Source organism: Haemorhous mexicanus, chromosome 11 (genome assembly GCF_027477595.1).
Source record: "Haemorhous mexicanus isolate bHaeMex1 chromosome 11, bHaeMex1.pri, whole genome shotgun sequence".
Classification (NCBI taxonomy): Eukaryota; Metazoa; Chordata; class Aves; order Passeriformes; family Fringillidae; genus Haemorhous; species Haemorhous mexicanus.
Window position 1 is genome coordinate 22965871 of NC_082351.1, and position 27441 is coordinate 22993311.

A 27441-nucleotide genomic window follows, 5' to 3' on the forward strand; every position below is an offset into this window, starting at 1 on the left:
TGGCACCTTATTTTACTGAAATACCACGGAAAAAAGAAATATTTTCCTCTCAGTGCTTTGTTTCCTGTGTTCTCTCCCAAGCCAGCCTTTTATTTGGAACAAAGCTCAACCACTTAAAATGTCTAAAGCATTTCTGACCTTTATTTAGTGGAGTAGGTCATGAAATCTACAGAAAGCAATTTACGGTGTGACTTGTTGATTTTGATGTTAACCACCTGAATTCACTGGGTAAGCTTCATTCTGAAAATGAAATATTTGGGGAACTTGCCTGGTGAAATGGATTTGAAAGCCAAACTATTAATCACTGAAGTAGACAAAACTGTGCACAATACAGAGCTGGCCTGGAAGGTGTTTTCTGTTCAGGGGGGCTTTTAGGGCTGGAGCTGAAGGTCCCTTCCCTAAGAAACTGGTTTCCCATCACTGCTTTTGGCCCAGAGTCTGATTTTGACCTGAAAAACAAATTTCTTGTTGCACAAGTTCATTTACTGCTGTGCCATCACCTCTGAGCTGTGCTGGGATGAGATCTCAGGTGTGTCCCCAAGCTCCACACACACTTCTGGCATTACAGAGGTGCTCTGCTGTTTCTCTTGTTTTTTGTTAATAAACCCATTTTTTTTTCCCCCTTTTAACCTGGGGCATACACACCAGCAGCCTGCTTTGGTTTCCAGAAGTTAACCTGTAGCACAGAAATGTTTCCACCAGGCCAGGTCCTTTGGATGATGTGCTGCTGCAGCTTCCCAGAATAGCACGTGTGTATATGTATAATTTTAGCTTGGAGAAACTTCAGAGAGAAAGTTGAATTGTTTAATTGCAAATTAAGTCATAATGTGAAACTCTCTTTCCCCTTTGGTTTCTGGCTGTGATGTGCTGTCTCTGCCTGCAGTAAATCAGCCAGAGCGTGCAGAACAATTTAGGATTTGGTCTGGAGGCTGCAAAGGAGGAATTTTATTGCTCCTTAATGGAGCAAGTGCATGGAAGGAGCAGGTGTGTGTATAAGCATCAGCACTGAGCAGTGGCTGCATAGGGAAAGGGATTCAGGTAGAGCTGGAACCACTGGCAAGTCTCAGAAATCCTGGGGTTTTCTGGTTTCTTTTTTTCCCCCCTTGTCAGCCCTGGAAACTGTAAACATTTAGGGCAAAGAATAGAAAACTCTGCATTATTAGTAAAATTATTGACTTGCTTTTGTGTCAAAACTATGCACACTTGAATTGTTCTGATCAGCTGAAAGGCTCCTTATTCCCTCAGGGGATTCTCCACTGAGGTACCTGTTGATGGCATGATTTCATGGTGGAGTTTTATGTAGGTTGAGTTCTCTTAGTTGTGTCCTGCAAGGTAATCCCAGCAAGCAGTGGGTCCCAAAAGCAAAGGATATAAAAAATGCCAGGAGATCTGGTTTGTTAGTGAAAGTCATGACAGAAAGTCATGACAGACCCTCTTTAACGTTTTTGTGAGTGAAGAAGGGAGTGTCCTTTGGAAGTGGAGAAGAATGCTGGAATTCACCCAATGGTAGGAAATCCCCTGAGTGTGGGGGTGGCTCCAGCCCTGGACAATTTTGGGCTGAGCTGGGGAGGCTTTGGGTGCTGGAGGAGTGGAGTGGAAGGGAGCAGCAGAGGTGGTGCTGTTGTCCTAACTCACACTGTTATTGAGGGTTTATGTGTAATTCCCTTTGTGCTGGAAGGGAGGGACAGGGGGGAGCTGCAGTTTTCCAAGGAGAAGCAGTGGAGCACTGATAGAAAACCCAACCATGAGGAACTGTGTCCCACCACACTGGCACCACGGTTGGGTTCTCTCCTGGTTTTGGGGAGTTGTGAGCTCAGAGTTGGCCTTGGGCTTGTGCTGTGGTTGCTCTGTGCCTCTCCTGGAGCATGGGGTGGGAGCAGGAGCTGAAGGGCTCAACAGGGTGTGTTTGACACGGGCTCTGTGCAGGTGTCTCAGGTGATAAAGCTGAAACCCCAAGGCAGGGCTTTGTCCTTAGAAGCCCTTGGGCTGAGTCTCTGTTGGTGGCCTCCTTCCTGGGCTGGAGCTGCTCTAATCCTGTTCCTGATGGAGCCTGTGCTGCTGTCTCAGGGAAGAGCTTCGGGGCCGAGGTGAATTCTTCCACCAAGTGTGAATCTTCACACGACAGCAAGAACTAAACCCTGCTTGTAATTACACACAACAGCTTAATGTGCTGTTAATGCAATCCTCAGCCCACTGAGAAGTGCAGGCGTGATGCAAATGCAGATTTCCTGGTGTTGCATGCTGAGCTGCACCGTGGGCTCCCTGTGCTCCAGCCCAGCACTGGGAAAGGTTCCTGTCCATCCTCCCCAGTCAGGGCCGCCCTTTGGGGACACCGTGGCCCAGTTTCCACCTGCAGTGTGAGTCCTGGCTACTAAAACACTCCTATCCTGGAGAAGCCATGAATCCTCGCTGGCCTGCCAGGCAGGGCCCCGTCGGGGCTGACCTGCAGGTGGCACGCGCAGGATGCGATCGCGCTGGGAGATGGCCTACTTTGCTTTCTTTTTTTTTTTTATATTCCTTTTTCCCCTCCCAGCCACATTGCAGTGAGCTGTTCCGCTGGGCACCTGCCAACAGTCAGGCAGCAGTTACATAAGAAGAGCTTTTTTTCCTGGAATTTAGGCCCGCTGCTGATGTGTGACCTTCAGCAGTAATTGCCAATGAAGGCGGTGGGGATGTTTACAGGCACCGCGCTGGCCCGCGGCCCGCGCCGGTAGCGCTGGGGCTGGGCTGGGCTGCCCAGCTGACCCCACTCCACTGCAGCTCTTTTCCAATTTCCTCTCTGAAATGGGGGTGCTCTGCTTCCCCCCAGCCTGACCCCACTCCACTGCAGCTCTCTTTCAATTTCCTCTCTGAAATGGGGGTGCTCTGCTTCCCCCCAGTCTGACCCCACTCCACTGCAGCTCTGTTTCCATTTCCAGGATGAAATGGGGGTGCTCTGCTTCCCCCCAGCCTGACCCCACTCCACTGCAGCTCTGTTTCCATTTCCAGACTGAAATGGGGGTGCTGTGCTTTCCCCCAGCCTGACCCCACTCCACTGCAGCTCTTTTCCAATTTTCACACTGAAATGGGGGTGCTCTGGTTCCCCAGTCTGTTCCCAGACCACTGCAGCTCAATTTCCATTTCCACACTGAAATGGGGATGCTCTGGTTCCCCCCAGTCTGACCCCACTCCACTGCAGCTCTCTTTCAATTTCCTCTCTGAAATGGGGGTGCTGTGCTTTCCCCCAGTCTGACCCCACTCCACTGCAGCTCTTTTCCAATTTCCTCTCTGAAATGGGGGTGCTCTGCTTCCCCCAGTCTGACCCCACTCCACTGCAGCTCTTTTCCAATTTCCTCTCTGAAATGGGGTGCTGTGCTTTCCCCCAGCCTGACCCCACTCCACTGCAGCTCTTTTCCAATTTTCACACTGAAATGGGGGTGCTCTGGTTCCCCAGTCTGTTCCCAGACCACTGCAGCTCAATTTCCATTTCCACACTGAAATGGGGGTGCTCTGGTTCCCCCCAGTCTGACCCCACTCCACTGCAGCTCTGTTCCCATTTCCAGGGTGAAACAGGGGTGCTGTGCTTCCCCCCAGTCTGATCCCAGACCCCTGCAGCTCAATTTCCAGGGTGAAATGGGGGTGCTCTGCTGTTTCTGGGGTATGGACCAGCAGGCACCAACCAAATCCAGCAGAGAGTTTCCCTTGTAGTTATTTAGTGATCTCTTAGGGTTGTGTTGGTGTTTTATCTGTTTTTTCAGTAGTGACACTTCTTTATGCAGCTGATATATCTACAGGCAGCTCTATCCAGTAAAATGCACTTGCAGACCCACTCAGAGTTTAGGTTTGGGATTTTTTCACCTCTTTGCATTAGTCTTGAGGTTTCAAGTAGGTGGAAAGGGAACTGAAAATCCTGTTTCAGAGGGGTTGCCTGAATTAACCTTTTCCCTGCTCTTTATCTATGATAAACTAAAATTCCAAAGGGTGAGGTGCCAAATATGTGCTGTTTTATGCATTTTTGGTTGCAGTTAGGAAATGTATTAACCTCTTCAGAGCTGCCAAGCTGCACTTGGGAATTATTTTCCTTGTAGAGATCTTACTCTGCAGTCATTTCTCTTGTGTATTTTGCACTTAGACAGTGCTTCACTTGTTATGTCTCAAGCAGAGGAAATGCAGGCACTCATAAATTTTTGTGGGCTGCCTTATATTTTTTTTTCCCCCTTGAGAAATCCTGAGATCTTTGGACAGGGTTTTTTTTTTTTTTTAAACATGGACTGGAATTGGTGAGTTCCTTGGAAAAGGAGGCTGGAACATTTCTTACAGTTATTTGTTACCAAAAAAATAGTAGTTATTCCATCTTACTGCTAATTAAAAGTGCTGCTGTAAAATGTGTTGTGAAGGCAGTTCTCAGTGTATTGGGCAGAAGTCCTGCAAGGCAGAGGATTTACAGAGGAGGAAGTGCTTGCACTCCTGCTGAAGGGCAGGCACTGAGGTCTCCAGCTCCTGGCAAGTCCCAGCCCACGTTCAAACATGATTTCTCCACTGAGAACTCTGGAAAATGAGGGAAGGTGTTCCCCTAGGTAGATCTTGGTGACCTTGGAGTGCAGGCAGTGGCAGCCCTTGTGGCAGATCTGCCACCTCCTCAGCTGGCAGTGCACAAATCTCTGCACGTTCCCTGAGATCAGGGAGGATGTTCAGCCGTGTCCCTGCCCTGGGTGTGTGACAGGGCCAGGGCTGGGAGCTGCCCCTGCCCAAAAAATCCCACATGCCTTCTGGGGGACCTGTGCCAGAACAAGGTGCTGCCCCACATCTCCTGCTGCTGCCTGATTTAGGCAGGGCTGAGATCCTCCATCCCTGAAAATGCAACGTGGGAAGTTTGTCAAAGCAGTTCAGTGCTCCTGGGTCCCAGTTATTCCCCTCTGCCCTGAAACTTCTCCACAACAAGTCAAATGCTTGTTTGACAAACACCTACAGATCATCTGCAGGGACTAGAAATTTCCTATCCAAATTTCTCCTCAGCTCCACAAGGTAACAGTGTTGGCTTTACAAAGGGGACTTGGCAAGGAGGCTGCACAGAGTTTTGTGGTATTTTTAAAGAGTTATGAAGGACAGCAACATAATTTGTGCTCTAGTCTGGTGCCACGAATCAGACAAGGTGATGCTTTTGCTGTGTGCCTTTCAAGGAAGAGCTGATGGTATTTCAGAGGGAAGAGCAGAGGAGTTCAGAGAAAGGAGGAAAAAGTGGAAAGGGACTTGCAGGATTCAATCTCAGCAGCCATTCCCACTGGAATTCCAGCTCCTACTGGAGATGGCAATGCAGGAGCTGAGGCAGAGGCTTCAGAATAACATTTATCTGAAATCTTCACTCTAGTTCCTTGCATCTGGATGTACAGCCTGGCTATCAAAAGCTTAATGTGCAATTTGGCCGACTCTGCAGCTGTGTTTTCCCTTTTTATTTCCTCCTCTCTGCCAAATGTCTCCCCCTGCCACCCCAGTAATGAGATGCCATATGCATGGAGTTGGGTCAGTTCCTGAATTCACAGATTTTGGGGCCAGAAGGGACCTCTGTGATTGAACCTGACTTCCTGCACAGCCCAGGGCATCCCACTCCTCACCACTGTCTGTCCATGGAGCCAGGTCCATGGAGCTTGGCTCAGCTTCCTCAGAGGGCTCCGTGTTGAGCTCAAGGACCTGCTGGGACAGGAGAGAGGCTGTTTGGAGAGACCTGCAGGAATGGTGTGAACTGATGACATTGGAAAATGTCTGAGGTTTGTCCCCTCTCAGTCCTTTGGGCTCTGGGGCAGCCTGAAGTGTAGGAGGTTGGTGCTTGGAATTGTGCTGGTTTGTCCATTATTTTGTCTGAATTCCAAAGTCTGGTGAGGCCGAAGAGAAAAGCACCAGGTTTTTGAAGGTGTGCTTGTGTGGTCACACAAGTGTGAGTTTGCTGATCAGATGATTTCCCTCTCATTAATTACAATGTGAGCTATTTTGCTGAAGCCACTCTGTGGAGCAGCCCCAGTCTGTAACCAGAATCTCCACCAGCCTTTTAAATGCATTTCAGGCCTTTGCACTGCTTGGTGGTCTGGGTCTTCGCTGCATTGTAAAAAAAGTGGAGAAAAACAATTCTGATGCTTCAAACTTGAATGAAAACCTTTCTGCTTTTCCTCAAACGTTTTCCACTCTATCACAGCAGTAGTTTGAATTTTCTGTGAAGGAAGGATTAAGCAACTTTCATTCTGATTGTTATTTTGAAAGCAAATGAGAATAAAACTTTGAAGAAATCCTCCAAACTGTAAAAGAAAAGGAAAGCTCATCTGTGTGTCAGACATTGAATTCAGCCTGGAGCTGTCACGTGCTCTGGTGGTTTTTGAGGGCCATACATCCACTCTTGAGTCAGACAGAGTTCTGGGAAGCACACGTGGCCTGTGCTGGGGAAGTGGGTGCTGGAAGCGCTCCGGTCACCAGAGGGTCAGGGATTGTGCATCTCCACTCATGGCTCATGAGGAGTGGTTTATTGGCCAGCCTTGGGGGAGTGGAAACTTCAAAGGAAGAAAGAGGTTTTGCTCAGCAAGTTGAAAGGACCTTTCCCTCCTGCCTGTAAAAAGCACAGATGTTGGACTGTGACCCCGGCCACCCACTGGGTTCCAGTTTCAAAGCTGTCCACTGTGTCCTGCTAATCACCTGGCTGTGTTTGGTACTCCACAAACCTGCCCCTGCCCCCCAACCATCCCTTTCTTATAGCTGCAGAGCTGAAATATAGGGAGGCACAGGAAATCTTGGAAAACTACTGCTTTGGGCTACTCTCCACCCTGTTCAATCCTTGTAAAGCATGAGGTGATATTTTGCTGTTGCAGCACACACAGGAGAGTGCAAAGTGTAGCACAGCAACAAGAGCTCAATAATTCTTTGCTATTTGACCCCATTTTGACTCAAAGAATAACAGTTTCAGGATTTGGAGTTGATATTCTTACTGGAAGATGGCTGAGGGCTGTGCTGCTGTGGGTGATCCATGTGGGCATTGCCCAGGGCAGTGGTTTTGCTGCCAGGTCAGTGTCTGGGGCTGGCTCTGATGTGCTGTCTGTGCCACAGAGGGAAAGCACAGGAATTTGTGAGCTGGAATTTGTAATTTTAGCTTGGGAAGGAGCAAACTATCAATTTCATGTGATTCTTCATCTGTGCTTTTGGGCTTTTCAGCCCCAAAAAGTAAATGTATATTTGGTTGAAATAGGGTCAGGGTATCAGCCCAGGAATCCCAGAATGGTTTGGGTTGGGAGGGACCTTAAAGCTCATCCAGTGCCACCCCTGCCATGAGCAGGGACACCTCCCACTGTCCCAGGCTGCTCAGAGCTCCATCCAGCCTGGCCTTGGAAGCTTGAAGGGATGGAAAATCCACAGTTTCTCTGGGAAACCTGTACCAGTGCCCAGAAGGAAACTTTTGTTTGGAGTCCTGAGTCCAGCAGCCGTGTCCACTTGACCTGTCAGCTTCAGTCTCCCCTCCCCAGGAGGAAGGGACCTCATTTCCCCTGCAGGGGAACAGGCCTGGTTTCCTTGCTGCTGTTGGCTCTGGGGAAGGCAGGGATGTTTCCTGTGCCCCAGGCAGGTTGTGCAGGGGGCAGTGTGCCCAGGCTCGGGGAGCTCTGGGGCTGCAGCCTGGGAGCAGGGCAGGGCAGGACGGTGTGTTCCTCTGCAGGAACCTGCTGCTTCCTGTTCCCTTGTGCTCCTCTGGGTCAAACCCTGCCTGCTTCCACTTGGCCACACAAGGGATCAACATGCTTGAGACGTGTCCAGGAGCAGTGACAATGCAAGGAAGCCACCACCAAAGGCCGTGGGAGCTGGCCAGGAGCAGAGTCCCTTAGGAGGAGAATGGAGAAGGGTCTTTTTCCTGGCCAAGGAGCCCCTGCAGGGGAAGTGCTCTCTCCTGGGACTCCTTCCTGGGAAGTGGAGTCTCATTTTTCCTCCTGCTGTGTCTGTGGCATCCCTCTGGGGCTCCCCAGGCTGCAGCAGGTGCTGGGCAGCTCTCCCAGTCTGTGCTCCCTTGGTCTGTCCATCCCTGTGCAGACATGGCCAGGAATGCCTGGCTCAGGTTGGGGTTACAGGATTGTGAGAGTGTTATTTCCTGGTGTCTGCTCCTGAGAATTGCACCAATTTCCCCACAATTAAGTCAGCAGTTGAGTTTGAATGTTCAGTTCTCTGTTGTGCGTCTGTGCTTGAGTAGATAAAAGTTACTTGTCTTCATCTGTTTCAGTTGAAGATCAGCATTTTAAATTTGAAAAGCTGTCACCATTCAGGCCCTTATTTCATTGCTCCTGTTTGGTGCTGTGTTGTGTATCTTGAGAAAAGTATGTTTATAGATGAGATTCCACAGAATATGTTTTTTTCAGCTAAAATTATCAGGCTGCTGCCTTTGTGATACGCAGCCCTGGCTTCCTCCTCCTCCCCACTGGGGTGGATGTGCAGCATTCCAGTGACAGATCCTGGGGGTGTGGTCCCCAGAAGTGCTCTGGGCACCTGCAACTTCATTTTTCTGCTTGTGCCTCCGAGTTCATGCCAAGCAGTTTGGGATGTTCAAAGGATACCTGTGAAATGTGCCAAACGTGGCCCTTTTGGAGCAGGGTGGGAGAGTGTAACCAGTAATTACAGCTACAATTCATTGGTGATGATTCAGCTGAAGTCAAGTGCTTTGCCAGCTCCCTTCCCCTCACTGTTGACCACTGGATTGCTGTTGGGATGAAAGATTCTGGAGGAATGACTAATTTTTCTGCATTTTACTTTCAACTAGCTGCCGCAAGCTCCAGAAACGGAGAGCCCTGTAGAGGTGTGTCAGCCACCTATATTTGTACAGCCCACAAATATTGGTGTTTCACTAGTCCTAGTGGAGTGTCTTGTTGGTACAAACCCCTGTGCAATGTGTGTTCCTGCCTGGTGTTAGACAGTGCAAATGAGTAGATTTGTTCAAGTGCCTCAATCCAATACAGCATCAGCATGGTAGTCTGAAAATATAAAAAAATCTGTAAACTAATCCTAAGTCTGTTCCTTCCAGCCATTTCCTTTGTTCTTTAAAGGTGGCACTGGGAAAAGTCTCCTCAAATTTTCCTACATTGGCAAAATGAGATTTCATTTTGGCTCCTAATGCAGAATTTGCTTTTCCCTTTGCCTCACATACTTAAAAACTTCAGTACTTTAAGGAAAGGGAAGTTCTTAGTGGAAGCTTCATAACTCCAGAGCAATTGGTGTCCCATTTAAAATGCCCCAGTGGACAAGCTCAGGGTCACTGCACATTGCCAAGACCACTGGTTCTAAGGGTAATGGATATGTGGAAACATGTCCTTTATGGGCATAAAGCAGATTATTTGCCAAAAAAAGAAGGCAGGAAAATTTATGAAATCTTAAATTCCTTTGAAATTCATGGGACACCCAGACATGGCATTGGTAGATTGTACAACTGGGTGCCAAATCAGTGCAAATCTAAATGAAACAGCATGGGAGTCTAAATCTGGGAGAGTGTTGATTCTCTGAGCTGTGAAGTTTTTATAAATGTGAGATCATGTAGAAAAGGGAATGTTTGTGATGGTTTAGGCCTTTGTATTTGTAAATTTTGTGGAATAGTGTTTAAATGTAACCTGAAACTCTGAGTGGTCATCAAATGGATTTGAGATGTCTGGGAGATGGCTCCTGGTTTCTGATGGGTCCCTGTACAGAGCTGTTATTCTACACCTCTAGAGATGCTTTAAAGCAGCAGAACCCCAGTGTGCTTCAGCTTTGCAAAGTGGCAGTTGCATTCCTGGAAATGACTATCTAAAGTGAGAGGGATTTGATTTGGAGACGTGCCCGTGCCAAGGGGCAGCTCAGTGACTCCCCACTGCCATCCTGGCCATTGGGAGGGAGCCCCAGGCTGGGCCAGAAGCCCTCCCCAGTCTCAAATGAGTTTCAGTGACCACGGTGGGATGTGTTGGAGTCCCTCCCCCCCAGAGTGTGTGTCCAGAGCTGGGGTGTTGCTGTGTGTCTGTGCATGGGCATGCGTGGGCTGAGCCCCCGGAGCTGTGTGTGTCCCTGGGAGCTGTGGCACCAGGCAGAGCCGTGTTCCCTGGAGCACTGCTGGCACTCCTGCATGCCAGGGGGTGTGTGAGGGTGGCAGAGCAGAGGGGTCAGGGCTGGCAGAGGGCAGGTGTCCTGTTCTGGTGGCTTGTCAGTCCATCTCCCTCATCTCCCCCCTCGCATCCAGCTGTGACTCCCCAGTATTCCCATGAGTGCCAAGGTGTTGGTCTCTCTTGAGTGTTGTTCTGCTTTAAAATGAACTTTCTGCACGTGCAGCAGGAGCTTGATCAAACTCTACCCCAGAGGCAACTGGAGGATCATAGAAGGGTATGTACAGCAGTCGAGCACATTCAGAACTCATCTCTCCCTTTCCCCTGGGAACAGTGAAGCCTAAGTCATGTAAGAAACTTGTGTGGTTGAATGCTGGCTGGAAAATCCAAAAAATGAGCCATGTGGACAGAGTGAGGTGCTGGAGCCCCTTCTCTGGGGTTACCTGGAAGGGGGGTGAGTGCTTGGCTGTTCTGAACTCAGGTCCTGGTCTGGTCCATGCCCACTGTCAGAACCTTGCCCGTGGGTGCTGATCTCTGCTGTGAAGTGACATTGATCAGTGCTCCTGGAGCTGGCTCCTCTGGCCACACCACCCCTTTCTAGCCAGCCAAGCTGCAAAATCAGCATCGTTGGTCCCTTTCTCCATTTCTTTTGCTTTTGTAGCTGGGAACACAACAGCAACAACTTATAACTGCTTCACTCTAAAATATAAAAGATGTTCTGTTTTAAAGCTTCTAGCAGGTTTCTGATGTCACTTAGAGTTGGGTGTTGCATCTGCATTGCTGATGCAGGTACAGTGACATTTCTGTGTGACTTACTCTTACTTCACCTGGTGTCAATGCAGATGAAACTGGACGCTGCTGGGTTTTTCTCTAGGTACCATATTTGATTTTTCTGGTTACTGCCAAACATCTGATGTTTGTTTGCACACTGCCCTCGTCAAAGTGGTGCACAGCACTAACAGGATGGTTAAAGAACTGTTCTGGAGCCAAGCGTTGCAGCTGAATTAATTGGAACATTTCTTAAATACCACTTAATTTTTCTCCCTTCTGCTTTGATCACATACTCATATTTTGTTAACTGATACCATGGGTTTGGATAAAGCTGTAGGAACCAAAGCTTTTCTTCCCAGTTAGAGTTTGAAATGCTGGTGACTCTGTATTGCCAGACCTGGATCAGCACACTCTGACTAGAAACAACTGCTTGACACTTGTTCCTGCTGTATTTTCTGGTGATTTGTCTTGTTCTGGATACACAACACCTACAGACACCAGAGGTGCCTGTCCTGCTCAGGTCTCCACTCACCCCAGCTGTTTTGACCATGGAATGGAAGTCACCTCCTGCTCCACAAGGGGCCAGAAGGAGACTCTAGGGGCAGCTCCAAGAGCTTTAGTTGCCCTCCTGGATTCAGGGCAAGGTGAAATTTGCTGAGCAGCTGTTCTTGAGGCTGGATCTGTGTTATCTTTGTAGTAAGTAGTAAAAATCCCTGGTTTAAATGCCATTTGACAGGATGACTGCCAGTTAGCTCAAGAGAGGAGGAAAAAGGTGCTGTGAGAGCTCCCTTGTAGCCATTTGTGTCCCAGGGCCCATCTGGGTGCCAGGTTGCCTTTCCAATCAGTGCACATGTACAAGATGTAGTTCAGGGGGTTTTGTGTCTGGCTTGGCCTTGTTCTGTCACGTAGCCTCCCTCACCTGCCAGACTGGGAGCAGGGAGGTGGATCAAGCTCTGCCTCGTGGACTGAACTCTCTCATGTCGCTGTCAGTCGCAGGAGCTGCTCCAGGACAGGGTTTGCTGGAGCTCCTGAGCTGTCTCTTGCCTCTCCCACGTGTTCACTCTTTGGCCCAAGCAGTGATGGGAAGCCCATGCCCCTTGGAGAAGTGCTCTTCTCCTCCTGCTGTTGCTTCTACAGGAGTTTTTCCTTTTTTCTGCTGTTTGGGAGCTTTTGGCAGCAGCTGGTTGGAACACTGACTTTGTGTTTACTTTGCATCCTGTTGCCTGACACTTGCTCCCTCCCCATCTGATCCCATGAAATGCAGCTCCTGGGCTGCAGCTTTCACACTGAGAATCCACAGGAACCATTTCTGAGCTGCTGGATTGTGGTGACAGGGTGGCAGTGGGAGCCCTGACTTGAGCCCCAGCCCTGTGGGGAGGGCAGAGATCCCTCACCAGCTCAGGCATGTGTTGGGCTTCTCCCTTTCTTCTGAAATTTGGTAAAGAACTTGATTATCAGACTGGCTTTTGTCTTTCTTTGGGGTGTAAGGATCTCTTGAAGTGACTTTTTTGAGTGCCAGCTGTGTATAAAATCAGTGGGACTGCAGCAGGGCTGGAGTTCTGTACTAGCCAATTAATGCACATTTATGTCATTCCATTTACCTGTGTTTTAAAGGCCTCCTGTGAAATTTTAAAGAGTAAGACTTCACTTTTATGACAACTAATGTATTAAATGACATCTTGAACCTACAGTCAGACAACCAATTTCATTTGAAATACAATCGAAAGTCAATAAATCAGTGACAAGCACTTTTTGTGAATGGAACTAAAGATAAATGCTTTAGTTCTTTGGACAGATTTTTAATATGAAATTATTTTTGGCTATTTTTTTTTAATTTTTTTTTTCCTGATCCCCAGAAAAGCCCTTCCCTCCCCTCTGCAGCACTGTCCTGGGATGGTGCTGCTGTAACCACGCTGCCATTGGCAGGGCAGGAGCTCCCGGTGACAACAATCCTTACAAAAATCCCTTAATCCCTGTGCAGTGTTTGTGTGCTGGCAGTGCCTCCAGCTTTGTCCAGCTCCCCACATCCCAGGGAATTCCTGTGGAGGCTGAAGTGGCAGCAGTGGGGTGACTTTCCACCTGGAGGTGTTGGATCTCCGCTGGCTCACGCTGGGGCCGTGCCGGAGCTCCGGGTGCTGCGGGATTGGGGGTTGTGTGAGGACCTGCCCTGTGCTGGGGTGGGTGCTGGGGTGGGAGGGCTGGTGTGACTGGGGCAGCTGCCAGCAGGGAGCAAAGAGCTGGGATCCAGCAGGATCACTCGGGTTTCCACTCGGCGGCTGATGGGTCCTGTCAGCTGCTGGTGGAGGGACAGCAGAGCACAGCCCTGTGGGGTTGGTGGGATGGCAAAACAGGAGAGGGTGAGGAGATTGAACTGTTCCTTAAAACCATTTCTGGCGTTCCTCTAATCCACCTCTTGATTTTTTTGTTGGTGCTGTACAGATGCAACTCCTTTGCATTTAAGACCGAGACAATAGAACCTAATTAAAACAAACCTCTCAGAAAATTAAATCTGTCTAGAAAGCTGTACACAAAACCTGAACTGCAGCTGTCTCTGTGCTGCATGGGGGAGCCCATAATCATACTGAGCCCCATGAGACCCCTCCAATATCTCAGCCTGCCCCAGCACATCAGGAGCTGCTCAGTGGATTTCTCCAACTCTCCAGGGTTTCACTCCCCCCTCCCTCACCACAAGAAGGGTACTGCTAACAGCAGCCCTGCTGCCAATGAACATGGGTGGTTGGCTTGTTCCTGGAGCTCCCGTGGTGATTTCCTGGTGCTCTTTGCCTGCAGGGTGAGGCCCTGAGGCAGGTTTTGGTGAACCGCTACTACGGCACGGTGCGCGCGGCCGGCCGGCGCGAGAGCCTCACCGCCTTCGGCAACGGGCCCCTGGCTGCCAGCGGCCCTGGCAAGGCTGGCACGGCAGGTAGGACACGCTCTGCCCCTCCCTGGCTGCCTCCCCAGGGGATCTGCCTCCCTCCCTCTCTGGGGATCTGTGCGGTGGTGTTTGCAGGGCTCCCAGGAGGGAATCTTGGGGTCTCCAGCTGCTCACAGTGACCCCAGATGTGTCTCAGAGTCTCTTTTCCCAGCCTGGCACTGAAGAAGGAGTCAGAGCTCTTCAGTTCTCGGTCTCAAGGTTGTTTATTGTTCCTTATCTATAAAATTCTTTCTCCTGTCCAGCTGAGGTTGCTCAGCAGGACAGTCCAGGGCACTCTGGCTGCCCCCAGGGTGGTGTTACCTTTTTATACTAAAAACTACTGTACAATATTTACCATAACTTCCCAATGCCTGTCACCTGTGTTAGACAGAGAGCTTCCACTCTAAACCAATCTGAAAGTGCCACCATCACAGCAGAAGATGGAGGCCAAGAAGAAGGAGAAAGGCTGGACACCCTCAAATTCTTCCATCTTGCCCCCTGAACCCCCATTCTAAAAACTCTAAAAAAAAAATCTATTTTTCACCCTGTGATAAATTCACTACCATTCTACTTAAATGTTTGTGGCTTGTAATTCTTCATATAAGGTTGGTAATGGTTTTTTCTGAGGCCTAAATCAAAGGCACAGTGGTCTTGGGCTCTGTGCCAAGGTCTCTGAGCCCCCCTGGGCAGGGGCTTGAGTCTTCTAGGGCAGCCAGAGGAATTTCTTGGGTTCTGACAGGGAAGAGATGAGAATCTTGACTCCATGTTTCAGAAAGCTGATTTATTATTTTATGATATATATTATATTAAAAGAAAATGATACATTAAAACTACACTAAAAGAATAGAAGAAAAGATTTCAGCAGAAGGCTGGCAAGGAAAGAAAAAGGAATGATAATAAAATCTTGTTACTGACCAGAGTCTGAGACGGCTGGAGTGGGATTGGCCATTAATTAAAAACAACCACATGAGACCAATCAAAGATGCACCTGGTGCATTCCACAGCAGCAGAGAATTGTTGTTTTTCTTTTCCTCTGAGGCTTCTCAGCCTCTCAGGAGAAAAGATCCTGGCAAAAGGATTTTTCATAAAATATGGCTGTGACAAATGTGTGTTCCTGACCTGCCAGCACCCTACGGCTCAAATCGGGGTGTTTTCCCTCATGGCTGTGTCTGTGAGCTCCCAAAGAAAGTAAAACTGTCCATGTGGGTGACTGCAGTTGAGAGCAAAACTAGCAGACAGAGCTCTCTGTGCTTTTCAGTGACAGCCTTGGGTTGGCTTGACATCTGGGACATTGCTTTAAATAAATGTACTTAGAAATCCTGATCAATTTAATATTTGCAATAATATCTAGAAAATGTGCACATAAGGATGTCAAATTATCAACCATTTCTGAAAGAAGACCATTTCATGGTATTGCAGAGATTGTGGGGTAGGATGGGCAAAAATTCCATTTGAAGCCGCTTGTTCAGTGAAATTTATTTAATTTGATGCTGTTGCTAAAAAAGTCACTAATGGAATTGCAGAATGGGTTGGGTTGAAAGGGACTTTAAAACTCCTCCTGTTCCACCCCCTGCCATGAGCAGGGACCCCTTCCCCTCTCTCAGGTTGCTCCAAGCCCTGTCACCTGGCCGTGCCATCCCCATGGGGTCAGTGCCATCCTGTTTGTCCTGATCCCTTTGCAGGAGGAAGCTCTGGGTCGAGCTCCATGAGCCGAGGGGAGATGAGCCTGGCAGATGTCCAGTGCCACCTGGATAAAGAAGGTGCTTCCAACCTGGTCATAGATCTCATCATGAATGCCACCAGTGACAGAGTCTTCCACGAGAGCATCCTGCTGGCCATTGCCCTGCTGGAAGGTGGGAACACCACCATACAGGTAGGGAAATGGAAAACTCCATCTTGTGACTGAGCCCTGTCGGGAAGGGAAATGTTTTTATGAAATCCAGGAAATTTGAGAGGGTTAAGGAGGCGGGAGGGGAAATCATCTGAATGATCTTTGACCTGTAATTAAGGGAAATATTAATGTCTGCCATGCAAAAGTGAACTTATTGAATGTTTGCACGGGCACTGAGTACGTGAGGTGTTTTCCCAGGGCAATATAGAGGAATGTGTAATAAAACAGCTTTGTAGATAAGTTATTGACTGCTGTTACAAATAACTTAAATGTAATGTGCTCAGAGACTTTTACAATGAGCTGTTAAATTCAGACTGGAATCTGACATAAGTATATGTTAAACTCCAGACCACCACCGTGCTCCAGCAAATCTCACTGTTCTTCCTTTCTGTGTTTTCAATAAGGATTAGATTCCTCTGAAAGAAAATTGTCCCTGGTGTGGATTAATGAACACACACCAGCAAGCTTTTACATTCTTCCAAATGGAAAGTAAAACCTTATTACAGCAGAACTTGCTTACAAAGATGATTGAATCTGTGATATCTTACTTGTTTAGCTCTGCACGTGTCGTGTTTGCAGTCTGTCTGTGGGGCTGAGTCCTGACTGGTCGTAACTGATTGTTGTGGTTCAAACACACCCTAGATCCCTACAGCAGCACCTCCTGTGTCCATGCAAACTTCCCTTGAGAGAACAGGGAATATCTCTGGGCTCCTTCACTCTGTCTCTGTAATCAGTGCCCTCATTAATCCCCTGTGTATAAGCTCTGGAATGAAACTTCTTTGCAGTGGATAAAGTGGGAATTGAGTGTTGAAAATCCTGTGTCACCTTAAACTGCAATGACAGGATTAACATTCCTGGGGGACAGTTGCTCCTTTAAATTTCCTGCTCTTCTCTAATGTAAAGGAAGCTGAGCTTTCATCCTTGCAGCTCCCAGGGAGCCTCAGGTAACCTCTCACTGTCATGCTGGAAGGAAAAACAAACTGCACCAGCCTGATGTGGAGAGATCCTTTGCTTGTGCTGGACCTCAGTGCTAAAGGATTGAACTGAGTCACTTCCCACAGTGCACAAATCCGTGTTGGAAGCAGATTCCTTAGGTCACCCACTGAAAACCAGCAGGAAGATCTGCAGTCCCTCTCCAAAGACACCTTTTTGCCCAAAAGGGAGGCAGTTCAGTTTGCATTTGCTGTCTGTGAGCAGGAGCTGGCAGGCTGTGGAATAGCCCTGCGCTCAGGAGTGATGGATGGCTCTCAGGGCAGTGGCACTTCTGCCCCACACTGTGCACTGCTGCCAGGTCCTGCTGCACTCCAGACTCTACAGATGTGCTTCCACAGCTCAGAGTGGCTATTTTCCATCCTCTCCCACTCAGGGATAAGTGCTTGGCAGGTGTCTGTAGGACGGGCAGCCAGCAGTCCCTGGGTGCGTGCTCCGGTGGAATGGGCTGGGAGGGGGCTCTGCTGGAGTCTGGGCTGCTCTTAAGTACAGAATGTTTTAGGAACCAAATGACTTGTGATGCCTACAGCTAATGCTGTGAGCTCTGAGGGCTCAGACACACCCAGCAGCTCTTACTCATGCATGCAGAGCACGAAGGGGATGTTATTGCAAATATCCCGCGGAGCCGTTGGGATGGGGATGTTCCGTGCTGCAACACTCCATGGACTTCACAGCAAACAGCAAAACAGGAGCATAATCAGTGCATAGACGTGTTCTGTGGCTTTCCTCCATGTTGGTTGAACTCCTGGTGGTAGGAGAAGAGTTTTCTGGTGCCTTGCAGTGGCTCCAGCACATGGGGCCCGTGGGACGCTGGCAGTGGCAGTTGGGAACAGCACGTCCTCAGCACTCTGAGCTCTCAGGAGGGCTTGAGAGAGCCAAGTCAGAGAACCCCGGTGGGGAAAACACCAACCACAAAGCTTAACTTCTGGGAGAGCAGCTGGCTCCACTCTGGGAATCAAAGCGAAGGTGGAGGCTTGCTCTTTAGTGAAATCGTTAGTTCAGGGCTGGATCTCCCAGGGTAATTGCTGAGTGATGGGATGGCCAGGTTAAACTGGTATCCTGAGACAGGGAACTCGTCACCAAGCTTTGCTCTTTCACCATGCTGGAAGAGTGGCTCACAATGCAGAGGGTCCTGGTGCAGCCCAGCTCTTGAGAGCTGTGTGGGGACTTGCTAATCTGCAAAGCTGATTGGTTTTGTACAGCAGCCTTTGGCTGTGACACAGTGAGGATTCACTGAGTGCAGCAAAGTGATGGGCTTCCCTTAGCAGGAATTCATTTTTACCAAACACGCTGCAAAATTTGGCTGCTTATGGAAACAAGATGCACTTGGGAAAATTAACCTGATATTTTCCTTGTGTTTTATCCCAGTCTTTCTCTAATGTCCTTTAATAAGTTTTGCAGAGTGTTCAGGTAGGGCTTGGCAACCTCTGCAACCTGCAGAGTGGATTTTCTGCAGTTCTTCTGCAGTTTCCAGTAAGTGCCAGTGGAAGAGTCGTCCCCAGTCTCTGGACTAATAACTGTGTTCATTTTGCATCAGATGCATTTGTCCCTTGGAAAGTTGACCTAGCCAAACCAGCCAGCTTTGTGTTTGAGGTCTAACAGAGTTTATCTTCATTTCACAATTTTTTTTTGTTATTATTAGCAGCTTTTGATTGATAGTGTTCCAAACAAGTTTGTTCTGTGCTCAGTTTGAATAATTTCTACTGAACTTCAATTGCCTCTATCTACAGGCCTTTGAGAATAGGAAAGTGGTGGGATAGGGACAGGTTATGTAAAAAAGGCTCTTTGGCAGCAAAGCCAGACATGTGTCACCCCTGCATGGCATTTTCTTAACTCCAGGTTTTCACACGGGAAATTGATTCCGCCTGGAGTGCAGCAGAAGGTTTGTACCAACACACAGGAACTTGCACATGATGATTGTAATATGGTTAATAATGGGAGTTCCCAGGTAACTCCCATGAGCTTCAGTGGGAGAGCAGATCCCCATGATGCTGGGAAGGGATAACTGCAATAGGTGTTGCTGTTTCATTAGGTGCAGGCAGGGCCAGTATTAAGGGTAGGCAAAGTAGGTGGTTGCCAACTCCAGCAGAAAAGCAAATCTCGAAATGTTCCTTATTGTAATTGGTAGGAGGGATTTTTATTGTATTGTTAAGAAAATGAATGTGGGGGAGAAGCAGGACAAGAGAAGAGGCTCCTGGTTCACCTCAGGAAGAAGGCTGAGCTGGTGGTGTGTGGCACCCTGGATCCCACGCTGCTCCGTGTTTTGCTGCAGGGGTGAATGTGAATGTGGCAAATTAGCTCTTCTGGGAAGGTCTTTGCCCGCTTCCAGCTCTTGGGTGGAAACTTTCTGGGCTTTAGCTTTTGGAATTCACTTAGAAACACTGTCAGGTTCTTTGGGAGCAGGATGGCGGTGACCTTGTGGTGGCTGTCACTCCTGCTCAGCAGGAGCCCTGGGTTTCAGTGGGAAGCTTGCCCTCGTTTGCACAGAGACAGAAGCAGAGCTGGAACCACGGGGTCAGCACCAGACAACAAATTAACTTGACAAATGCTGCAACTCACTGAGCTGCAAATTACATCAACCCCTTTATTAATTTATATAACCCTGAGCATCCCCCTGGGGAGCGCTGGCTCAGCGGTTCTGAGCAGCCCTGGGGTGCCCCACGCTCTGCTCCAGAGGGTGAGGGCTGAGCCTGCCCTGCTCCCTGGGTGCCAGTGCCTGGCTGCTGTCCTGCTGCTGCCTTGGGCTCCCTCCTCCAGAGCAGGGAATGCTCTGCTGGGTGCTGGTGCCTGTGGGCACTCGGAGTGCATCTCCCTGGGAAGGGATGAGCACTCGGTCCCTCCCCACACGCATGGCAGCAGGGCCAGGCTGGTACAGTGAGTGAGTGACAGTGCAGGAAATTGCTGAGGACTTGTCCTGCAACGCTCCTCTCTCATCTGCTAAATAAAAATCCCATGTGCCATTGCTGTGCCTCACCTCGGCCGAGTTTCGGCTTCCCTTGGTCGGTGGAAGTTAATGGCAAGTAAAGGCCCTTACATAACGCCTCTCCATGGAGACTCTGCTCCCTTAATTAGGGATCTTCTCAAAAGTCAGCCTGCGTGACAAATTACCCACACGCACATGTTGGTGCTTTCAGCAGGGGAAGGTGAAATGAGGTTGAAGACATTGGTTGTTGCAGGCAGTGTTTAAGTGCTGCCCCAAGGTGACACAATGCACCTCTGCCACTTCAGAGTGGTGGTGCCTCAGTTCCCCTTTGTCCACTGCTGTCCCTGAGACGGGCTGCAGTCACAGAGGGTGGGGTGATCAGAGTTGGCACACAAGGAAAAGGTGATTTTTTTCAGGAAGTGGGATTTGCTCCTGGCTTTAAGGCAGTGGAGCAGAGTTGCTGCTCTTTGCAGAGGATGAAGGTGGGATGTGCTGCACAGCTCTGTCCCCCGGCAGCTGGGTATGGGATGGGGACCAGGGGCCACCCTGACTCGAGACAGCACCAATGAGATGGTGGTGGAGAGTTGTGCCTCCATCACAGCATGGCAGCAGTGAATCAGTGCTCTGTGCAGTGGTGGCTTGGAGCTTAGCAGGGTGTGTGAGGCTCCTTTGAGATGTGGCAGTGCAAAAAGCTTGAGGCGTTGAGCTGTTTGAGCTTCCAGAGCTCTTTGGTTGAGCAGATCCATGTGTCCTCCCTTGTGTGCCCCCTGGGGCTGGGGGCTGTGGCTGTGCTGTCCCTGGAAGAGGTGCCATGGGTACAGAAATCTCAGCAGCCAGCTCCTCATCAGTCAGGTTTGGTAGGGAATTCTGGACTCACACCACTCTCCCATCCCAACCTGGTCTTGCTCCATACTTGGACTCCGTTGACGTTTCTCAACATTTCTCCTCATGCGTTGCCACCAGCGAGGAAACTCCACCAGAGTGAATTGTGGTCTCCTTTCTGTGCCTCTGACTGTCCAGAGATGATTGATAGTTATTACATAATTGCAGGATTGATGCACAAAAGGAATTGAATCCAGAGCTATCCAGTTCTTTGTGTTTCTGGCACTTGGGGGACACAGGGAATCCCAGAGCTGGGGGTACCAGCCACTGGTGCTGGTCAGTCACAGCCCTTGGGATTGAGAGAGCAGAGACTTCAAGACAAATTTATGTCCTTGAGCTCATTGTAGCCCTGGCTGTGAAGTACTGTGACCAAAATGTCCTATTCAGTTGCAGGAACACTTTGTTTCTTTTTTTATGTGGCTGCAACTGCCCTGCAAAATGGGGGGAAAGCTCTGCAAAACGTTACAGAAGAACTGGTGGGGTAAAATGTTGGCTTAGTGACACAATAGTGATTTAATTTGTGGTTTAGACTTCTAAAATCAGATTTATTTCTTGCAAGATTTGCAGCAGTCATAGATATCACTGAGCACAGGCAGTTGTATGCAGTGGCAAAGTCTGCAGAGGCAAGAATGTCTTTGGGTCACTAAACTTCTGTAAATAACACTTGAAAACTTTTGATCTTTGATAAAACAAGTATTAAATTGTCTGTTTGCTTCTAACAGACAGAGTTCTGTGATAGAGGATGTTTTTCTTTTTTTACCTTGTTTTAATGGTACCTGTTTAGGAAACCAGTGCACAACCAGCAATCTCTTGGCACGTGTTAAACAATCACCTGCCTGTGTCTTTCACTGTTTTAATGTGCTTTTACTCAAGATAAAATACACCATTTTTTAAAAAAAAATTCTGATTATGTCATGAACATGACATTAAAAAACCTGTTGATAAGGACCTGCATCATCAACTGTGGGCAGAGATCTTGTCCTTTTCTGAAAGAGCCCTCTCCAGAAGGAAACCTTGTGCAAATCCTGACCTCCTTGACAGTGGAGTTGCCTTCCAAAGAAGGCACAGGCCCTGCAGTAGCCATGAGGAACCTCTGTCCTGATGCTCTGCAGCTCCACAGCACGTAAGGAGACAGGAGCAAAGCCTGTGGAGCACACCCATCTTCTCCTCATGTATTTTGATGTATTTAGCACAGTGGAGTCTCAGTGTCCCTCAGCTGTTTTGTACCACCATGTTCAAAACAACCCAGCCCCCCTGATATGCAGTGTGAGGAATCCTTCCTGCAGGGGAGATTGCATTTTCATTCAGGGCACTGGGATGCCCAGGTGAGGCTGAGGCTGGGTGAGGTGAGATGGTAGCGATAGCACCTGGTCTTTGCTCCTGAGCTGCAGCTCCTGCTGCTTCCTGAGGTGTGATTGGGCCATCAGTATTCCTGGAGCAGAACATCCTCCAGCCTTTTTCCTAAAGGGAAGTTTTCTGCTGGATTCTGAGGTGCCCATCTGTGTGGTTGAGCAGTGTAGGTGGAAAAAAAGGAGAAGAGGCTCTACCTCAGGGTTCAGCTGTGCCTTGGTGGCCCCGTGGTGTTCATGGCTGGGTACCACCTCCTGTGTGGCACTCCTCTCAGCATTCCACTGGGATCCTGGTCCTGCAAGGAGCGAGCAGGGAGGTAAGTCACTAATTCTCCCAATTCCTCTCCATGGGATCCAGGTCCAACATAAACTTTCAAGATGATCCCTAGCAGGATTCAAGTCCTCCCGGAGCAGGCAGAGGCAAAGCTATTCAGCAAAACAAGGTCATGCTGCCTTTTTTTTGGTAAGCACAGGAATCAACAAAGCGCTGTTATATAACTTCTATTTATATCCCACTTGCTCACTAGCTGCAGGCACACAAGAGTAGCTGAGAAGGGAATTTAATGAGCTCTCAGGGCTTGCTCACCTTCCAGAGCGGGTAGGAGCCAGCTTGTTTTTGAAGTGCGTCAGCAAATGAAACTGGTGGTGGGTGGGTGGTTTGGGTAGGTGGACTGACTTGTTGCTATGGTTTTCTTTAATTCCTCTGTCTCTCAAGGAGATCTTACACTTTTTTTTTTTTCTTTTGGGGAGTCTGCAGACTTCCTTGTTTCTCACACCTACGCAGCACTTGCCGGTTCAGTGGGGAATGGGCTCCCTGCTCCTGCCATGGGGAATGGGCTCCGTGCTCCTGCCATGGGGAATGGGATCTATGATTCTGCCATGGGCTATGGGCTCCGTGCTCCTGCCATGGGATATGGGCTCCATCTTCCTGCCATGGGATATGGGCTCCCTGCTCCTGCCATGGGGAATGGGATCTATGATTCTGCCATGGGCTATGGGCTCCGTGCTCCTGCCATGGGGAGTGGGCTCTGTGCTCCTGCCATGGGGAATGGGATCTATGATTCTGCCATGGGCTATGGGCTCCGTGCTCCTGCCATGGGATATGGGCTCCATCTTCCTGCCATGGGATATGGGCTCCCTGCTCCTGCCATGGGGAATGGGATCTATGATTCTGCCATGGGCTATGGGCTCCGTGCTCCTGCCATGGGGAGTGGGCTCTGTGCTCCTGCCATGGGGTATGGGCTCCATCTTCCTGCCATGGGGAATGGGCTCCCTGCTCCTGCCAGGGGGGAATGGGATCTATGATTCTGCCATGGGATATGGGCTCCCTGCTCCTGCCATGGGGAATGGGCTCCATGATTCTGCCATGGGATATGGGCTCCCTGCTCCTGCCATGGGGAATGGGATCTATGATTCTGCCATGGGATATGGGCTCCGTGCTCCTGCCTTGGGATATGGGCTCCATCTTCCTGCCATGGGGAATGGGCTCCATCTTCCTGCCATGGGCTATGGGCTCCGTGCTCCTGCCATGGGGAATGGGCTCTGTGCTCCTGCCATGGGATATGGGCTCCATCTTCCTGCCATGGGCTATGGGCTCCGTGCTCCTGCCATGGGGAATGGGATCCATGATTCTGCCATGGCTGAGCTGAGTGACCCAGCCCTGTGTGTTCCCACAGGGATGCAGGAGGAACCCACATCAGCTTCATGCTGACAGCAAGGCAGACCCCGAGTCTCCCAAGCTCCCAAGGCCATCTGTGAGCCCAGACCCCACAGTGCTGTTTGTGCCTGTGGCTCCTCCAGTGTCACCTCATCCTTCCAAGGGCTCCTACTGGCTCTGGAAGGGTGTGAGAGAACTGTCTCTGTGTGAGGTTTGTTCTCACTTTCTTCTGTGAGATGACTTTGAGTTGCATCAAGATTTGGGGTGTTGCAGTAGGAGAACATGCAGGATACAAGGGCTCTTCCTGCTGTAGTTGTGCTGCTGGTCTCATTTAAAGCTGGCTGGGACAGGGAAGTGTTTCCACAGGTCAGGCTCTGTGCACTCATCACCCCCCAAAAAGCATTCTCCCATAAGTGGGCAGAAGCCCCAGCAAAGAGCAGAGCTGTGCAGGGTGGAGGGTGGATGCCCATGGCAGGGAGAGTTCGTCTTGTTTGTGGAAAATAGAGCTGGGAAGTCCTCCTTCTGCTTTCAGGACAAAGTTTATTTTACAGTTTGCAAAAAATACAGGCAATTGAGGTGTTCTGGCAGATTTTCCTTAGGGGTTTATTTCAAACTGTGAAGTATGTTCAGTGTGAAATATTTCAGCTGCCATTTCCTTAAGCTATGCAAGACTAATGATATCCATCACTCATGCCCAAAGTGATGGATCTCCAGCGAGCCAGGATGTACGAGAGATTGAGAGAGAGAGAGAGAGATTAGTGATATTTAAAATAAATAAATGAGGAGGGACTGAAAGCAGAGTTAGGTTGGAATTCTCTGCAGTGGAAGCCCTCGCAATATGTTTAGGCAGAATGTAGAGGGTTGGCACTTGTGCTTATTTCAGTGCTTGTGTTAGTGCAGTTCCCTTTAAAAATGTGGCTTGTTTGAAGTAGTCCAGCTCTAAGAAGTCATCTGGGGGTGGCAAACTTCCTGCAGAGATGAAGTAGCACACAAGTTTTGCATTAGTTCGTGCTGGCAGCCTGGCTGGATAACCCAGGCGAGCTGAGGTCCCTGCAATGATTTCTCTCTAGTGTTGGAATAAAATGTCCTGAGTTGAAGCCAGATCACTGAGCTTTCTCCTCCTTCTGGAGGGACTTTCCTCTCTGCAGTCTCCCTGGCTCGCCAAGTCAAGTTCCCGGGGTGTTTTCTGCTCACCGGCGTTAGGGAAACGGGGAAGGAGACGGCAGTTGAAGCAGCTTGCTTTAATTGCTGAGGTGCTTGCCGGGGCTTTGCTTTCCCTGGCTTCTTGGTAATCAGAAGCTTGTTTTGCTGGGGAATTCTTTGGGCTGCGTTGGGATGGTCTGGCAGGGCTTGGTGGCTGATGAAACATCCAGGGGAGGGTGCGGCCCCGGGAACGCTCCGAGCTCCGTGGGCTGACGGCAACCTCGGGGTGGCTCCTGCAGCCAAGGCTGCCTCAGGCCAGGCCACCCCTCGTGGGGAGCAAACACAGCTGGCAGAGCCTGCCTCAACCCAGGATTTGCTTAAACTGCTGGGTTTTGCTGCTGCTTCTCCCAGGATCAGTCAGCCCAGCCTGGAACGAGGCTGTGGTGGAAAGTCAAGCTGTTCCATGGGAAACAATCCCGGTCTTGTTCCTTTTCTTGGCTGGCAGAGCTGTCGTGACTCGGGGGTAGAGCCAGGTGACAGGGCAGGGACAGGTGTTCCCAGGAAAGGGGCAGCACACACAGCCCAAGGCTTTCGGAGGCAGGAGCTCGAAATCAGCTGTCTTCAGCTGCTGCCTGGTTTGGGTTTTTTTCCCCATTTAACAATCCTTCACTGGGCACAAGCTCACTCATCATTAAGTTTGCTGTGGATTGGTTACATTTAGAGTGGATTAGTTACCTGGGTGTGTCCTTTGTACTCCTCACACAAAGGTACCAGACTGCTGGGCTGTGTGGTTTCACTCTCCACAGGACAGATGTCAGTTCTGCTGGCTAAAATGCAATTTGTTACCCACTGCTGGTATGAGAGACACATTAAGGAGCATTTTTGCCTGCCCTGTGGTTATCCTGCCTCCATAATCCCACCCCCCTGAACTGCTGGGGAGTTAGCTGAGCTTCTCTTCCACTCATCATTAGAAATTTTGTATATTACATATGTCAAAGGTCTTAGAATTAAATGTTAATGCCAGGAAATGTGCCCATTCTTTGGTGATTTTTTTTAATGTGGTTCTGCAATCCAGCTTGTTAATGATTTGCAATATTTAAGAACATGCCAAAAAATACCCACTACAGAAAATGATATTAATGCTGAATAAAAAGTCAGCGAGCAAAAATGGTGTTTTCAGCTTAGCACAAAACGTTAGGAAAACATTTCACAGAGTATGCAAATAGTCAGAAGAGAAGAGGAGACCAAGTTCCTGGGAATCACTACAGAAGAGACACAGACTTAAAAAAACCTCAGTGACTGGAAGTTAGGGGCATAAAGAAGAACTTAACCACATGTTTCTAACAGTTGTTAACCACTGGAACAGACCATAGGGAGATGCAGTTCATCATCTCTGACACTTGCTCAAGAAAGACAGGATTATTTTCTCAAAGAAACACATGAAACAGGCAGAGTCACTGGGGGAGCTTGAGGGGCTGCTGGTGCTCCAGGGTGGGCAGGGCTGTACCTGGTCAAGGTCCTGCAATTGGAACTTGGCCTTTGGTTTCTTTTCCAGAGAAATCCATTTCTGGATTTGCAACTCTTCTTCTGCCACTTGTGCTGTGCACCAGGAGATAAAGTCGTAGGTGATGATGGGATTTACCTCCTGACCTCCTTTGGCCCAGGGGGATGCACTGGAGGGGCAGAGGTGCAAGGGGGATGCCCTGCTGTGCATGAGGCTTCTGGTTGGCATCCCTTAGGAGCAGAGTTGGCTGATGGAGAGGAAAGGAAGTTATTCCACAGGTTTCCTGGTAGCTGGTGTTATCAGTTGATCTGCTCTGTGCTGCTTTAATCTGCATGTCAGGAGGAGCAGTGGTGTGGCTGCTTTGCAGGTGGGTTCTCCTTCCACCCCCTTCAAACAGTGAGCATCAGTGAATGTTTCAAGGGGAAACTTCACTGTTCCACGGGGATGGAAGGAGAGCCCAGCACAGGCATCACTGTGCTGATGTGCATCACTGCATCTGTGCAGTGTGGAGGCTGGTTGCTCCCTCTTAGAAATGATGGAGAGCTCTGTGGTGATGTCCTTGCTCACAGTGTCTGTCCTGTCAGACACTCTTGGCACATGGGGTGGGTCTGTGTTTCCTTCTGAGGCTGTGTAATCAATCACCATCCCATTATCCAGCTGTGGTTGCTGTGCTCTGGAGATCAGCTGGGCTTCCCTGGGCTGGGGGCACTTGAAAAGCTCTTTGCTGAGCCTGAGTCCATGGGGCAATCCTCCCGGGCTGCTGTGGCCCTGCCGTGGCTCCTGTGCAGGGCTGATGACCTAACAGACATTAGCAATGCAAGGCTGAAATCAAATGCAGTTCCACAATGTGTAATGCCAGAATGCTTTGGGTTGGAAGGGACCTTAAATATCATCTACTTCCAATTCCCTGCCAGGGACACCTTCCCTAGCCCAGAGTGCTCCAGCCTGGCCTTGGACATTTCCTGGGATCCAGGGGCAGCCACAGTTTCTCTGGGCACCCTGTGCCAGGGCCTCCCCACCCTCACAGGGAAGAATTTCTTCCCAAAATTCCATCTAACCCTGCCCTCTGGCAGTGGGAAGCCACTCCCTGTGTCCTGTCCCTCCATGCCCTTGTCACAAATCCCTCTCTGGCCTTCTCTGCCATGTCTCCAGTACCAGATGGAGCTGTGTCTCCACCACCTCTCAGGCAGCTTTTCCCTGCTGGGACAGCCAGACACAGCCCCTGCTGGTTCCTTATGGGACACAGTTCCCTGCCTGCAGCAGGTTTTGAGGAGCTCCCAGACCCTGGTGTGGTGGTGACTGGATCCTCAGGGATGGCTGGTGTCAGATGCTGCAGTGTCAGGGCTGTGTTTAAAG

At 49.5% G+C, this 27441-nt stretch overlaps 1 protein-coding gene across 1 annotated transcript in view; it reads left to right on the forward strand.

Moving 5' to 3' along the window:
* The window catches only part of ITPR1 (inositol 1,4,5-trisphosphate receptor type 1), a 163560-nt gene that overhangs the window by 90896 nt on the left and 45223 nt on the right, over positions 1-27441 (forward strand). The window contains exons 39-40 of the mRNA XM_059856856.1: positions 13623-13755; positions 15429-15619. Of these exons, the coding sequence (XP_059712839.1) occupies positions 13623-13755; positions 15429-15619 (324 nt within the window). The remainder of the gene's footprint in view (positions 1-13622; positions 13756-15428; positions 15620-27441) is intronic.